General features: G+C 38.1%; 1 protein-coding gene across 12 annotated transcripts in view; it reads right to left on the minus strand.

The window, feature by feature from the left end:
- Positions 1 to 15534, minus strand: part of SENP7 (SUMO specific peptidase 7) — a 201596-nt gene that overhangs the window by 68116 nt on the left and 117946 nt on the right. For 7 of the 12 annotated variants that reach the window (XM_003821924.6, XM_003821921.6, XM_008975416.5 and 4 more), the window contains one exon: positions 6623 to 6817. The exons of 4 other annotated variants lie outside the window; for them this stretch is intronic. In XM_003821924.6, coding sequence (XP_003821972.2) covers positions 6623 to 6817 — 195 coding nt within the window. Of the gene's footprint in view, positions 1 to 6622; positions 6818 to 8090; positions 10716 to 15534 lie in introns of those variants that run through there. One more of the 12 variants, XM_063602491.1, reaches the window with a different exon arrangement.

Below are 15534 nucleotides of genomic sequence, written 5' to 3' on the forward strand. Positions count from 1 at the left end.
TTAGAAAAGAGGTAGTCAAAGTATCCCTCTTTCCAGATGACATGACCATACATATAGAAAAACCTAAATACTCCATGCAAAAACTCCATCCAAAAACTAATAAATTCATTTAAATTGCAGGACACTGAATCAACATAGAAAAATCAGTAGCATATACCAGCAACGAACTAGCTGGAAAAAAAATAAAGTAATTCCACTTAGAATAGCTACAGAATAAAATAACTACGAATAAATTTAACCATAGAGTTGAAAGATCTCTAAATTGGAAACTACAAAACACCAATGAAAGAAATTAAAGAGGACATAAACAAATGGAAAGATATCCCAAGCTCATGGATTAGAGCTAATAGTGTTAAAATGACCATACTTCCCAAAGCAATCTACAAATAAAATGCAATCCCAATCAAAATGCCAATGATATTCTTCCTAGAAACAGAAAAACCAATCCAAAAATTCACATGGAACCACAAAAGACACCAAATAACCAAAGCAATACTGAGCAAAAAGAACAATGCTGGAGGCATCACACTATCTGACTTCAAAATATATTACAAAGCTGTAGTAACCAAAACAGCATGACATTGGTATAAAAACAGCTGGGTGTGGTGGTACACATCTGTAGTCCCAGGAGGCTGAGGAGGGAAGATTGCTTGAAGTCAGGAGTTCAAGGGTACAGTGAACTATGATCATGGACTGCACTACAGTCTGGATGACAAAGCAAGACCCCGTCTCTTTAAAAAACAAATACATAGACCAATGGAACAGAATAGAAAACCCAGAAATAAATCCCCATATTTAGAGCCAATTGACTTTCAACAAAGGCACCAAGAACATATACTGCAAAAGGATACCCTCTTCAATAAATGTTGCTGGAAAAACTAAATACCCATATGCAGAAGAATGAAACTATACCCCTATTTCTCACCATATACAAAAATCTACTCAAAATGGGTTAAAAATTTAACCATAAGACCTGAAAATGTAAAATTTCCAAAACAGGGGAATAACTATATGACATTGGTCTGAGCAATGATTTTTTAGATTTCACCCAAAAAGCACAGGTAACAAAAGCAAAAAACAGACAAAAGGGATTACATCAAAATTAAAAGCTTTTGTACAACCAATGAAATCATTTTCAGAGTGGAGAGACAACCTATAGATTGGGAGATAGTCACAAATCATACATCTCACTAGGGATACGTACATATCTAAAATATGTAAGGAAACTCAAACAACTCTATAAAAAGAAAACAAATAATCCAATTTAAAAAATGGGTAACAGAATGAATAGACATTTATCAAAAGAAAATATACAAATGTCCAATAGACATATGAAAAAATGCTCAACTTCACTAATTGGGGAAATATAAATGTCTTAGTCTGTTTCGTGTTGCTGTAACTGAATACCTGAGACCAGGTAATACAATATAATGAATAGAAATTTATTTAGCTCACAGCTAATCAAGCTGAAAAGTTTGAGACTGGGTGGCTACATCTGGCAGCTTCTAGTGAGGGCTTCCTGCTCTTCATAGCATGGTAGAAAAGTGTAAGAGGAAGCAGAAGTGTGCAAAAAGACTAAATAGGACAAACAGGTTTATAACAACTCATTCTCACGGGTACATATGGTATTTGGTACATGCACAGAATGTGTAATGATCAAGTCAAATTATCTGGGGTATCCATCACCTCAAGTATTTATCATTTCCATGTGTTGGGAACATTTCAATTCCTCTCTTCTAGCTATTTCAAAATATACAATGCACTACAGTCACCCTACTCTGCTACTGGATATTAAAACATATTATTTCTATCTAACTATATAGTAGCCATTAACCAAATTCTCTCCATTGCCCCCCACCACACATACACTTCCCAGCCTCTAGTGTTTATAATTCTACTCTCTGCCTCTATGAGATCAACTTATTTAAGCTCTCACATGTGAGAGAGAACATCCAACATTTATCTTTCTGTGCCTGTCTTATTTCATATAATGACCTCTAGTTCTATCCATGTTGCTGCACATGACAGGATTTCATTCTTTTTTATGGCTGAATGGTATTCCATTGTGTATACAGACACCGTATTTTCATTATCCACTGATGGGACACTTAAGTTGATTCTGTATCTTTGCTATGGTGAATAGTACTGCAAAAAAACATGGTAGGTGCATGTATCTCTTTGGTATATTGACTTCCTTTCCTTTAGATAAATACCAGTAGCAGGACTACTGGATTGTACAGTGGTTCTATTTTTATGTTTCTTTTTAAATTTTTTTTTTTTTTTTGAGACGGAGTCTGGCTCTGTCACCCAGGCTGGAGTGCAGTGGCACAATCTCGGCTCCCTGTAAGCTCCACCTCCCAGGTTCACGCCATTCTCCTGCCTCAGCCTCCCGAGTAGCTGGGACTTCTTTTTAAAATTTGTTTGTTTTTTTTCTTTTTTGTTTCTTTTTTTTAATCTATTTTAGTTTTCTGATAAATCTCCATACTGCTTTCCATAATAGTTACACCAATTTACATTCCCACCAACAGTGTATGAGAGTTCCCTCTTCTCCACATCCTTGCCAACATCTGCTATTCTTTGTCTTTCTAACCGCCATTCTAGCTGAGGTAAGATGATATCTCATTGTAGTTTTGATTTGCTTTTCCCTTACACTTAGCAATGCTGAGCACTGTTCACATACCTGTTTGTCATTTGTATGTCTTTTTTTGAGAAATGTCTTTTTATGTCACTTGCACACTTTTTAGTGGGATTATTTGTTTATTTTTACTGTTGAGTTGTTTGGATTCCTCATATATTCTGGGTATCAGTCCCTTCTTGGATGAATAGTTTACAAACATTTTCTCCCATTCTGGAAGTTGTCTCTTTACTCTGTTGATGGGTTGGCTCCTTAGCTGTGCAGAAGCCATTCAGCTTAATATAGTCTCATTTATGTATTTTTTGTTGTTGCCTGTGTGAGGTCTAAGTCAAAAAATCTTTGCCTAGACCAATGTCCAGAAGCATGTCCCCTATGTTTTCTTCCAGTAGTTTTATAGTTTCAGGTCTTATGCTTAAAGTATTTAATTTATCTTGGGTTGATTTTTTATATGTGGTGAGAGATAGGGGTCTAGTTTCACTCTTCTGCATATTTTCCCAGGATCACTATTGAAGAGGGTGTCCTTTCCCCAGTGTATGTTCTTGGCACCTTTTGCTGAAAATCAGCTGGCTGTAAATATATGGATTTATTTATAGGTTCTCTGTTCTGTTCCATTGGCCTATGGGTCTGTTTTTATACCATGCTGTTTTGGTTACTATAGCCTTGTAATATATTTTGAAGTCAGGTAGTGTAATGCCTCCAGTTTTATTCTTTTCACTCAGGACTGCTTTGGCTATTTGGGCTCTTTTTTAATTCCATATGATCTTAGGGTTAAGATTAACAAATTCATCTTAAGGGAAGAAAGAACTAAAGCTTGGTTTAAGGAGTTCAGTATTTGCTAAATTAAATGGGGAGGCTAACAAAGCCATAACAATTGCTTTGGCAGCAATGGTGATGACGATAAGTGGACTCAGGAACACATGTTGGCACCCTCATTGTAGAAGATTTCAGTAACATCAACTATAGTAATATCCTTTAATAATACTTCTGATATCAGCACCAATAAGAGAGACACAAAAATAATGACTAACTTTTAATAATCACCTGCTAACTTCCTGGCATTATACTTGGGACTTTACATGGATCATCTCCTTAAATCTGCACACTAACCCAATAAGGTGTGTATTATTATCCCTGCTTTAAAGACAGGGTAAGAAACCTGTCCAAGGTAAGTCAGTGTATTAGCAGTATAGCTAATATCTTAATCCAGATGTCTGGCTCCAAAGTTCATGCTTATTCCAAATACACGAATCAAATAAAATTGTCACTAAGAGAATGAATTTTCAAGGTCCATATCAAAATCACCTGGAAATTCCACATCTATTTAGAAAGGATTTAAAGGAGAGCTAGTGTTCCCACTGAATAGTTTTGGGGAATGACCAGAAATATTATACCTATTAATATTATTAAACCTTAGCCCCAGAATGGCATAAAGGCAGAAGCGTACAGATTACAATTTGATTGTTTCATACAATCTTCAAAAGTGTGATTTTTCTTAACAACATAAATGTGCACTGACATCATCTGAGTTCCATGGGCAATGGCACATCATAAGTTTTTTCTTTTAATCTTTTTCTTTTTTTTTTTTTTGCTCATCATTTGACTTAAAGCTCAATCATCACAACTTTTTCTCCAACAGAAAGTACCTTCAATAATATTTTCATTTATTTTATGGGCACAAAGAATTCTCAGAAGTGAGATTTAAAAGAAAAGAAAAAGAACATTTTTGTGACGTACATAGGGCATTCAAAATTACTTCTCTGTTTACAACTCAGAAAACTGAATTTTACATTAAATGACATACGCATTAATCCAAGAGCAAAAAATTTAGTATACATTGAGCTAAGTCCTAGGTATAAATGCAAATAAGACACAATACCTCTTCTCCTCAAGGAGCTCATGGTATAGCAGAGGAGGTGGAAATAAACAGCTATACTGCAACGTGGATAGGTACTTTTGTTGTTGTTGTTGTTGTTGTTTGTGTGTTTTTTGAGATGAAATTTCGCTCTTGTTGCCCAGGCTGGAGTGCAATGGTGCGGTCTCAGCTTACTGCAACCTCCACCTCCTGGGTTCAAGCAATTCTCCTGCCTCAGCCTCCCGAGTGGTTGGGATTATAGGCCCCTGCCACCATGCCCAGCTAATTTTGTATTTTCAGTAGAGACAAGGTTTCGCCATGTTGGTCAGGCTGGCCTCGAACTCCTGACCTCAGATGATCCACCCGCCTCGGCCTCCCAAAGTGCTGGGATTACAGGCGTGAGCCACCATACCCGGCTGTTGTTTTTGAGACACAGTCTTGCCCTGTCACCCAGACTAGGATGCAGTGGCTATCATAGCTCACTGCAATCTTGAACTCCTGGGCTCAAGCGATCCTCCCACCTCAGCCTCCCAAGTAGCTGAGACTACAAGCATGCACCATCACATCTGGCTCATTTTTTTCATTTTTAGCAGAAACAAGATCTCACTATGCCTCCTAGGCTGGTCTTGAACTCCTCGCCTCAAGTGATCCTCGTGCCTCAGCCTCCCAAAGGGCTAGGATTATAGGCATGAGCCACTTGATAGATACATAGGCATGAGCCACTTGATAGATACATTACTAATTTCCCCAATTACACATTAAATTTAGTAACTGAATAATGCCACTGAAATTCTCATTTTGGGGGGAAGACTTAGCAAGAGACCTAATAAAGTATAAAGTTAAAATTGTCATTACTGATTCACTAAGTAGAACCTAGGTGAAAATATTTTCCAAAAGAAGAAAAATTCAAGAATTCATAGAAAATAAAGAGTTTTAAATAATAAAATTTGTTGTAGATATTTAAAAAGGCAACTATAAGTACTATTTAATGTAATTAGGCTTACAATAGAAATACAAACCAGAAGTTAGCTTTGGATAGTTTGGGGGGGAAAAATTAAGATAATCAACTTTTCATTTATATAAAAAGTATCCTACAGGCTGAACACAGAAAATAAAAAGAGAAGCTTCAGAAGCTTGTAGCAAATGGAAGTTTATAAATCTAACAGAATGTACTAACTGACCATCCCTAGCTTTGTGCCACAGATTTTTTCTTATTTCCAGTCCACACACAATCCTCTCCTAGAGCTTAAAACAAAGGCAACTTCAGATCTGCATTTCCCTTATTGGCACAACAAGCTACATTTGTCAATGGAATTCAGCTTTTCCATTTGTTAATGGAAAATCTCAAACCATTTTTTTAAGGAATGTGTTCAGCCATTCATTCAAAAACTATTTACTGAGCACTAAGTACTAGTTAAAATTCTAGAGTCTGAATATAAAAATAACGGACAAGGCCGGGGGCAGTGGCTCACACCTGTAATGCCAGCACTTTGGGAGGCCGAAGCAGGCAGATCACGAGGTCAGGAGATCGAGACCAACCTGGCTAACACGGTGAAACCCTGTCTCTACTAAAAAATACAAAAAATTAGCTGGGCGTGGTGGCACGTGCCTGTAGTCCCAGCTACTTGGGAGGCTGAGGTAGGAGAATCGCTTGAACCTGGGAGGCAGAGGTTGCAGTGAGCCGAGATCATGCCACTGCACTCCAGCCTGGGCGACAGAACGAGACTCCGCCTCAAAAAAATTAAAGTAAAACAAAATAACAGACAAGACTGAATGGGTAGATGGATAGATGGACAAATAGAACAGAAAAAGAGAGGGGAATAGACTAATGTCAGAGGAATGGATTTCAATTACACCAGACAAACTGGGATACTGAAATAGGTTACCAGATTTTCATTAAGTGTCTGTATCCATTTTTCCAAAATACAAGTATGATGGCCAGTGCTTCTGAAACACATTATTAGCCATGGACTGTTGGTTCCAATAGCCATTCCAGCCACCGGGGGAGAAAAACAATACCAGCTATCAGAGCACATTTACCTCACATTTAGCAATAATGTATCTGTGAAAAAGAACAGGGAAGGATACATAAAAATAAATATAATTATTTTGAGTAAAGTTATCACTAAACATACCTTTCAGATAAATAACAGCTCTTGTGAGGGTTTAGATTTTGATAAGATTCTAGGCTGCCATCAGATGATGAAGAAAGTTGCTCTGATTGCAAGTTGTCTGTATCACTCAAACTTCCCTCAGTTACAGGTGGGGTCCTTATGTATTTTCTTCCTAACTCCGTTCCCAGGACATTCGTCAATATAACTCTGGGTATCCTGTCACATAGAATAACAAACACTGTACTGTACTGAAGTTTTCAGTTAAAAAAAAATGTATTCCAGGAAGCTGAATTTTCAATCATTGCCATCTTAGCACAAGAAAGCTGTTCGAATTATACCACCCTAGAAATTAACCCATAAATACTTAAAAATTTAGAAAAACACAATCTTTTGGTTTATAGAAGCACTTGTTTCTTATCACTTATAACATAGATTAGCCTGCCACTACAATGTCTTTAATTATACTAATGGATGCCATTGAGAGGCTTAAAATTTTAACAAATTCTTCTCTAAAAATGCTTTCTTTCCTTTTCCAGAAATTATTAAAAACACAGCTTACTACAAATCAATTCAAGAAATCTTTGTTCTTCTCATTTAACAGAAATGTCTTTGATAAGTAATTTATATACTTGCAATTGGGAAATGACAAATAATAAATCCAACAAGACATCATTCAGATTGCATCTCTGGTAATGAAAGATTCCATAACTGAAACAGCACATATAATGGTGATAACATATATGCTAATATGTAATAGCATCAGGAAAAGAGTCAATACATTTAAATGTTTAGAAAATTAAAGTTTTTGTTTAGTTGGTTTTTCTTTTTTGAGACTGGAGTGCAGTGACACAATCACAGCTCACTGCAGCCTCGACCTCCTGGCCCAAGTAATCCTCCTACCTCAGCCTCTTAAGTAGCTGGGACTATAGGCACAAGCCACCACACCCAGGTAACTTTTTTATTTTCTGTAGTGACTATGTCTCATTATGTTGTCCAGGCTGGTTTCAAACTCCTGGGCTCAAGCAATCCTCCCACTTCAGCCTCCCAAAATTCTGAGATTACACGTGTGAGCCACTGCATCTAGCCTGGACTGTATTTTTAAGTCTCCAGACCTTAAATTGGTGAGTTTTATATCAAATGCACTATATAAGCCTGATATCTTCTTAAACAGAAGATGTACATTTGATATATAAAGAAGTACATTTGGTATAAAATTAGTGCAATCTTTACTCTGCTGGCCAGTCATTATTATGAACATTACTTTGCCACACTACAATAATGCCTTCAATATTGATATTCAGCCCAGAATTCACTGGCCCAAGCCAAATTATTGTGATTTTTTTAAGTTCTTGTTATGTAATTTTAAAGTTTTCCTAACTCCTCTTTATTAGACGCCCAGTTGACTGTTATCAATATGCCACTAGCAATACTTTACTTATACTTTGTTTGTAAGAAACAATATATAGAAAGAGCCAGAGTACGAGCATACCTCATTTTATCGTGCTTCACTTTACTGCACTTCACAGATACTGTGTTTTTCACAAATGCAAGGTTTGTGGCAACCTTGAGTAGAACACATCTATCAGCATGATTTTTCCAACAGCATGTGCTCACTTTGTGTCTCTGTGTCACATTTCGGTAATTCTCAAAATATTTCAATCTTTTCATTATTATTATATCTATTATGATGATCTGTAATCAGTGATATTTGATGGCACAATTGTAATTTAAGCACCACAAACCACGCACGCATAAGACATTGAACTTAATTAACAAATGCTGTGTGTGTTCTGACTGCTTCACCTACCAACCATTCCCCTATCTCTCTCTCTCTCCTCAGGCCTCCTCCCTATCCCCTGAGACACAGCAATATTGAAATTATGCCAATTAACAGCACTACTATGGCCTCTAAATATTCACGTGAAAGGAAGAGTCTCAAGTTTCTCACTTTAAATCAAAAGCTAGAAATGGCTGGGTGTGGTGGCTCACACCTGCAATCCCAGCACTTTGGGAGGTCAAGGTGGGACAATCACTTGAGGCCAGGAAACTGAGGCCAGCCTGGGCAACACGGCAAGACTCCATCTCTACAAAACATAATTAACGAGCCATCCAGCCACGGCAGAACATGCCTGTAGTCTGAGCTACTTGGGAAGCTGAGAGAGGAGCATCACTTAACCCCAGGAGTTCAAGGCTGCAGAGAGCTAGGATTGCGCCACCTCTGTTTGCCTGGGAAAGAGAGCAAGTCCTTGTCTCAAAAAAAAAAAAAAAGAACTAAAAATTACTAAACCTAGTGTGGAAAGCATGTTGAAAGCTGAGACAGGCTGAAAGCAAGACTGCTTGCTGCAGAGTCAAGTTGTGAATGCGAAAGAATAGTTCTTGAACAAATTTAAAAGTGCTACTCCTGGCCAGGTGCAGTGGCTCACACCTATAATCCTAGCACTTAGGGAGGCTGAGGCAGGAGGATCACATGAGGTCAGGAATTCAAGACCAGCCTTGCCCACATGGTGAAACCCCGTCTCTACTAAAAATACAGAAATTAGCCAGGTGTGGTGGCAGGCACCTGCAATCCCAGCTACTCGGGAGGCTGAGGCAGAAGAATGACTTGAACCCAGGAGGCTGAAGTTGCAGTGAGCCAAGATACTGCCACTGCATTCCAGCCTGGGCGACAGAGCGACACTCTATCTCAAAAAAAAAAAAAAAAAGGAAAAAAAAGTGCTACTCCTATGAACACACAAATAATAAGAAAGCAAAACAGTCTTACTGATGATATGGAGAAAGTTACAGTAGTCTGAATACAATATCAAATCAGCCACAGCATTCCCTTAAGCCAAAGCCTAACTCAGAGCAAGATACTCTCTTCAATTCTATGAAGACTGAGAGAGGTTAGGAAGCTGCAGAAGAAAAGTTGGTTTACAAGCTTTAAGAAAAGAAGTTGTCTCAGCCTGAGCAACATAGTGAGACCCTGTCTCTACAAAAAATAGAAAATATTAGCTGAGTATGGTGGCATGCACCTGTAGCCTCAGCTACTCGGGAGACTGAAGTGAGAGGATCACTTTAGCCTGGGAGATCAAGGCTGTAGTGAGCCATGATGGCGCTAGCTGGGAGGTCAAAGCTGAAATGAGTCATGCTGGGCAACAGAATGAGACCCTGCCTCAAAAAAAAAAAAAAAAAAACTATCTCCATAACATGAAATGCAAGGTGAAGCAGCAAGTACTGATGGAGAAGCTGCAGCAAGTTATCCAGAAGATCTAGCTAAGATAACTGATGAAGGTGGCTACACTAAACAACAGATTTTCAATGTAGATGAAAGATCCTTCTATTGGAATAAAATGACATCTAGGAATTCCATACCTAGAAAGGAAAAGTCAATGCATAAGTTCGAAAGACAGGCTGACTCTCTTGTTAGGGGCTAATGAAGCTGGTGTCTTATCTGTGAAGCCAGTGCTCAATTACCATGCAAAAGATCCAATGGCCCTTAAGAATTATGCTAAATTGGGCCAAGCATGGTGGCTCATGCCTGTAATCCCAGCACTTTGGGCGGCAGAGGCCGGCAGATAACTTGAGGTCAGGAGTTCGAGACCAGCCTGGCCAACATGGTGAAACCCCACCTCTACTTAAAAAAACAATTTGCCAGGCATGGTGGTGCACACCTGTAGTCCCAGCTACTTCAGAGGCTGAGGCAGGAGAATCGCTTGAACCTGGGAGGCGGAGGTTGCAATGAGATCATGCCACTGCATTACAGCCTGGGCGACAGAGCAAGACTCCGTCTCAAAAAAAAAAAAAAAAAAAAAAAAATGCTAAATCTACTTTGCCTGTACTCTAAAAATGGAACTACAATGTCTGCATGACTGGATGACAGCACATCTGTTTACAGCGTGGATCACTGAATCACTTAACACCATCTTTGAGAACTGCCACTCAGAAAAAAAATAAATAAAATTCCTTTCAAAATATTACAGCTCGTTGACAATGCACCTAGTCACCCAAGAGCTCTGATGGGGAGGTACAAGAGAATTCGTGTTGTTTTCATGCCTGCTAATAAAACATCCATTCTGTAGCCCATGGATCAAGAAGTAATTTCAAGTTTCAAGTCTTACAATTTAAGAAATACATTTCATATAGCTACCACAAACAGTGATTTCCTCTGATGGGTCTGGGAAAAGTAAACTGAAAATCTTCCGGAAAGGATTCATCATTCTAGATGCCTCTGCATAAAACAACAAAGGTAACAAAGTACAGTGAAGTTCACATTTTCACTTAAACAAAAGTATACGCATATACTTGGAGACAGGGCCGGTTCAGTTCCAGACCCCCGCCAGAAAGTGAGTATCACAATAAAACACGTCACACAAATTTTGTGGCTTCCTAGTGAATATATAATTATGTTTACACTATACTGTAGTCTATTAAGTGTGCAACGGCACTATGACTAAAAAAATGCACATCCCCTAATTAAAAATTTTACTATTTTTCCCTACATAAAGACACTATGTTCATTTCATTATGTTCCAGACAGCATAAAATTTTAGATCCTTGGAGAACTTTAAAATAAATTAGTCCTCTCTTTATTGTAAACATGAAGAACCCAACGCTCAGAAAAGTTAAATAAGCTGCCCAAGTATAAGTAGCTTTCCTAGTGGAAGAACCTGGGCCTATTATCTTTGGGGGTTTTTTGTCTGTCCTATTACATTATACTACATCCTCAATACTAATTTGCCAAAGGATTCCAGATAACTGAGATTGCCAATAGATACTTCAGGAAACTCTTGAAAATATCCATTTATACCATAATCAGAATAAAAAGTGCTACAACAACTATCTAGAAAACCCGATAGTCTTAGCACAAAAGCTCCTTCAGCTGATAAAACAACTTGAACAAGGTTTCAGGGTAAAAAAAAATCAATGTACAAAAATCACTAGCATTCCTATATACCAACAACAGCCAAGTGGAGAACCAAATCACAAAGGCAATCTCATTCATAACAGCCACAAAAAGAATAATATACCTCTGAATACAGCTAACCAGGGAGGTGAAAGATCTCTATAAGGAGAACTATAAAACATTACTTTAAAAAATCAGAGAAGACACAAACAAATGGAAAAACATCCCAGGCTCATGGATAGAAAGTATCAATATTAAAATGGCCATATATCCCAAAGCAATTTACAGATTCAATGCTATTCCTATCATACTACCAACGACATTCTTCATAGAATTAGAAAAAACTACTTTAAAATTCATATGGAACCAAAAAGAACCCCATATAACCAAGGCAATCCTAAGCAAAAAGAAGAAAACTGGAAGAATCACCTTACCTCCCTTCAAACCATGTTATAGGGCTATAGTAACCAAAACACCATGGTACTGGTACAAAAATAAACACACAGACTAATGGAAAAGAATAAAGAGCCCAGAAGTAAGACTACACACCTACAATTCTGTGATCTTTGACAAACCTGACAAAAACAAGCAATGGACAAAGGGCTCCATATTTAATAAATGATGCTGGGAAAAGAACTAGCCATATGCAAAAAATTGAAATTGAACCCGATTTTTACACCATATATAAAAATTAGCTCCAGATGGATTAAAGACTTAAATGCAAAACCTAAAAGTATAAAAAACCTAGAAGAAAATTTAGGCAATACCATGCAGGACGTAGGCAGGCACGAGCAAAGATTTCATGACAAAAATGCCAAAAGCAATTGCAACAAAAGCAAAAATTGACAAATGGGATCTAATTAAACTAAGGAGCTTCTGCACAGCAAAAGAAACTATCATTAGAGTGAGCAGACGCCCTATAGAATGGGAGAAAGTTTTTGCAATCTATCCATCTAACAAATGTCTAATTTCCAGAGTTTACAAGGAACTTAAACAAATTAACATGAAAAAAAGCAAACAATCCCATTACAAAGCGGGCAAAGGACATGAACAGACACGTTTCCAAAGAAGATACACATGCAGACAATAATCATATTTTAAAAGCACAACATCACTGATCATTAGAGAAATAAAAATCAAAACCACAATGAGACGCACTGTGAGAAAACAATGTGAAGAGACACAGGGAGAAGACAGCCATCTACAAGCCAAAGAGAGAGGCCTGGCACAGGCGTTCTCTCACAGCCCTCAAAACACCTTGATTGGATTTCTTGCCTCCAGAATTGGGAACAAAAGGGGATAATGGTGGATGGGAGGCAGACTAGATTGCAGCTCTGACTCGACAGACAGAGCAGCATGTGGAAGCTCACATCGTGAATTTTTGCTCCAGAACAACTGCAGGAATAAATCAGGAAGCCTGAGAGGACCTACACACCTCCTGAAGGAAGCAGAGTGCACCAGCATGACCCAGGACACCCCAAATACTATGCTGGTATCCATGGCTGAGAGACCCATAGATGGTTCAGGTCACAAGACTCTGTGCAGACAACCGCCAGTACCAGCCCAGAGCCTAGTAGAATAGCTGGGTGGCTAGATCCAAAAGAAAGATAACAATCACTACAGCTCCGCTCTCAGGAAGCCACATCCATAGGAAAAGGGGGAGAGTACTATATCAAGGGAACACCCCATGGGACAAAGGAATCTGAACAACAGCCTTCAGCCCTAGACCTTCCCTCTGACAGAGCCTACTCAAATGACAAGGAACCAGAAAACCAACTCTGGTAATATGACAAAATAAGGTTAACACCTCTGAAAAATCATACTAGCTCACCTGCAATGGACTCAAACCAAGAAGAAATCCCTGATTTACCTGAAAAAGAATTCAGGAGGTTAGTTATTAAGCTAATCAGGGAGGCACCAAAGAAAGGTGAAGCCCAGTGTAAGGAAGTCCAAAAAATGATACAAGAGGTGAAGGGAGAAATATTCAAGGAAATAGATAGCATAAATAAAAAACAATCAAAACTTCAGGAAACTTTGGACACACTTATAGAAATGCAAAATGCTCTGGAAAGTCTCAGCAATAGAATTGAACAAGTGGACGAAAGAAATTCAGAGCTTGAAAACAAGGTCTTCAAATTAACCCAATCCAACAAAGACAAAGAAAAAAGAATAAGAAAATATGAACAAAGCCTGCAAGAAGTCTGGGATTATGTTAAATGACCAAATCTAAGAATAATACGTGTTCCTCTTTTACACTGTTGGTGGGACTGTAAACTAGTTCAACCACTGTGGAAGAGAGTGTGGTGATTCCTCAAGGATCTAGAACTAGAAATACTATTTGACCCAGCAATCCCATTACTAGGTATATACCCAAAGAATTATAAATCATGCTACTATAAAGACATATGCACACATATGTTTACTGCTGCACTATTCACAATAGCAAAGACTTGGAACCAAGCCAAATGTCCATCAAAGATAGACTGGATTAAAAAAATGTGGCACATATACACCATGGAATACTATGCAGCCATAAAAAAGGATGAGTTCATGTCCTTTGTAGGCACATGGATGAAGCTGGAAACCATCATTCTCAGCAAACTATTGCAAGGACAAAAAACCAAACACTGCATGTTCTCACTCATAGGTGGGAATTGAACAATGAGAACACCTGGACACAGGAAGGGGAACATCACACACCAGGGCCTGTTGTGGAGTAGGGGGAGGGGGGAAGGATAGCATTAGGAGATATACCTAATGTTAAATGATGAGTTAATGGGTGCAGCACACCAACATGGCACATGTATACATATGTAACAAACCTGCACGTGTGCACATGTACCCTAGAACTTAAAGTATAAAAAAAAAAAAGAATAATAGGTGTTCCTGAGGAAAAAGAGAAATCTAAAAGTTTGGAAGATATATTTTGGGGAATAATTGAGGAAAGCTTCCCTGGCCTTGCTAGAGACCTAGACATCCAAATACAAGAAACTCAAAGAACACCTGGAAAATTCATCACAAAAAGATCATCACCTCGTCACATTGTCATCAGGTTATCTAAAGTTAATATGAAGGAAAGAATCTTAAGAGCTGTGAGGCAAAAGCACCAGGTAACCTGTAAAGAAAAACTATCAGATTAACAGCAGATTTCTCAGCAAAAACCCTACAAGCTAGAAGGGACTGGAGCCCTACCTTCACCCTCCTCAAACAAAACAATTCTCAGCCAAGAATTTTGTATCCAGCGAAACTAAGCTTCATATACAAAGGAAAGATACCGTCTTTTTCAGACAAACAAATGGGAAGAGAATTCGCCATTACCAAGCACTAAAAGAACTGCTAAAAGGAGCTCTAAACCTTAAAACAAATCCTAGAAACACATCAAAACAGAACCTCTTTAAAACATAAATCTCACAGGACCAGCTATTCTTATATCAGACAAAACAAACTTTAAAGAAACAGCAGTTAGAAAAGACAAAGAGGGGCATTATATAAGGACAAAAGGATTAGTCCAACAGGAAAATATAAACATATATGCACCTAACACTGGAGCTCCCAAATTTATAAAACAACTACTAATAGACCTACGAAATGAGATAGACAGCAACACAGTAATAGTGGGGGACTTCAATATTCCACTCACAGCACTAGACAGGCCATCAAGACAGAAAGTCAACAAAGAAACAGTGGATTTAAACTATACACTGGAACAAATGGACTTAATGGATATATACAGAACATTCCATCCAACAACCGCAGAATATACGTTCTATTCAACAGCACATGGACCTTTCTCCAAGACAGACCATATGATAGGCCACAAAACAAGCCTCAATAAATTTGAGAAAACTGAAATTACACCAAGCACTCTCTCAGACCACAGTGGAATAAAACTGGAAATCAACTTCAAAAAGAACCTTCAAAACCATGCAAACACATGGAAATTAAATAACCTGCTCCTAGTGATCACTGGGTCAAAAATGAAATCAAGATGGAAATTAAAAAACTTTTCCAACTGAACAACAATAGTGACACAACCTATCAAAACCTCTGG

Source organism: Pan paniscus, chromosome 2 (genome assembly GCF_029289425.2).
Source record: "Pan paniscus chromosome 2, NHGRI_mPanPan1-v2.0_pri, whole genome shotgun sequence".
Classification (NCBI taxonomy): domain Eukaryota; kingdom Metazoa; phylum Chordata; class Mammalia; order Primates; family Hominidae; genus Pan; species Pan paniscus.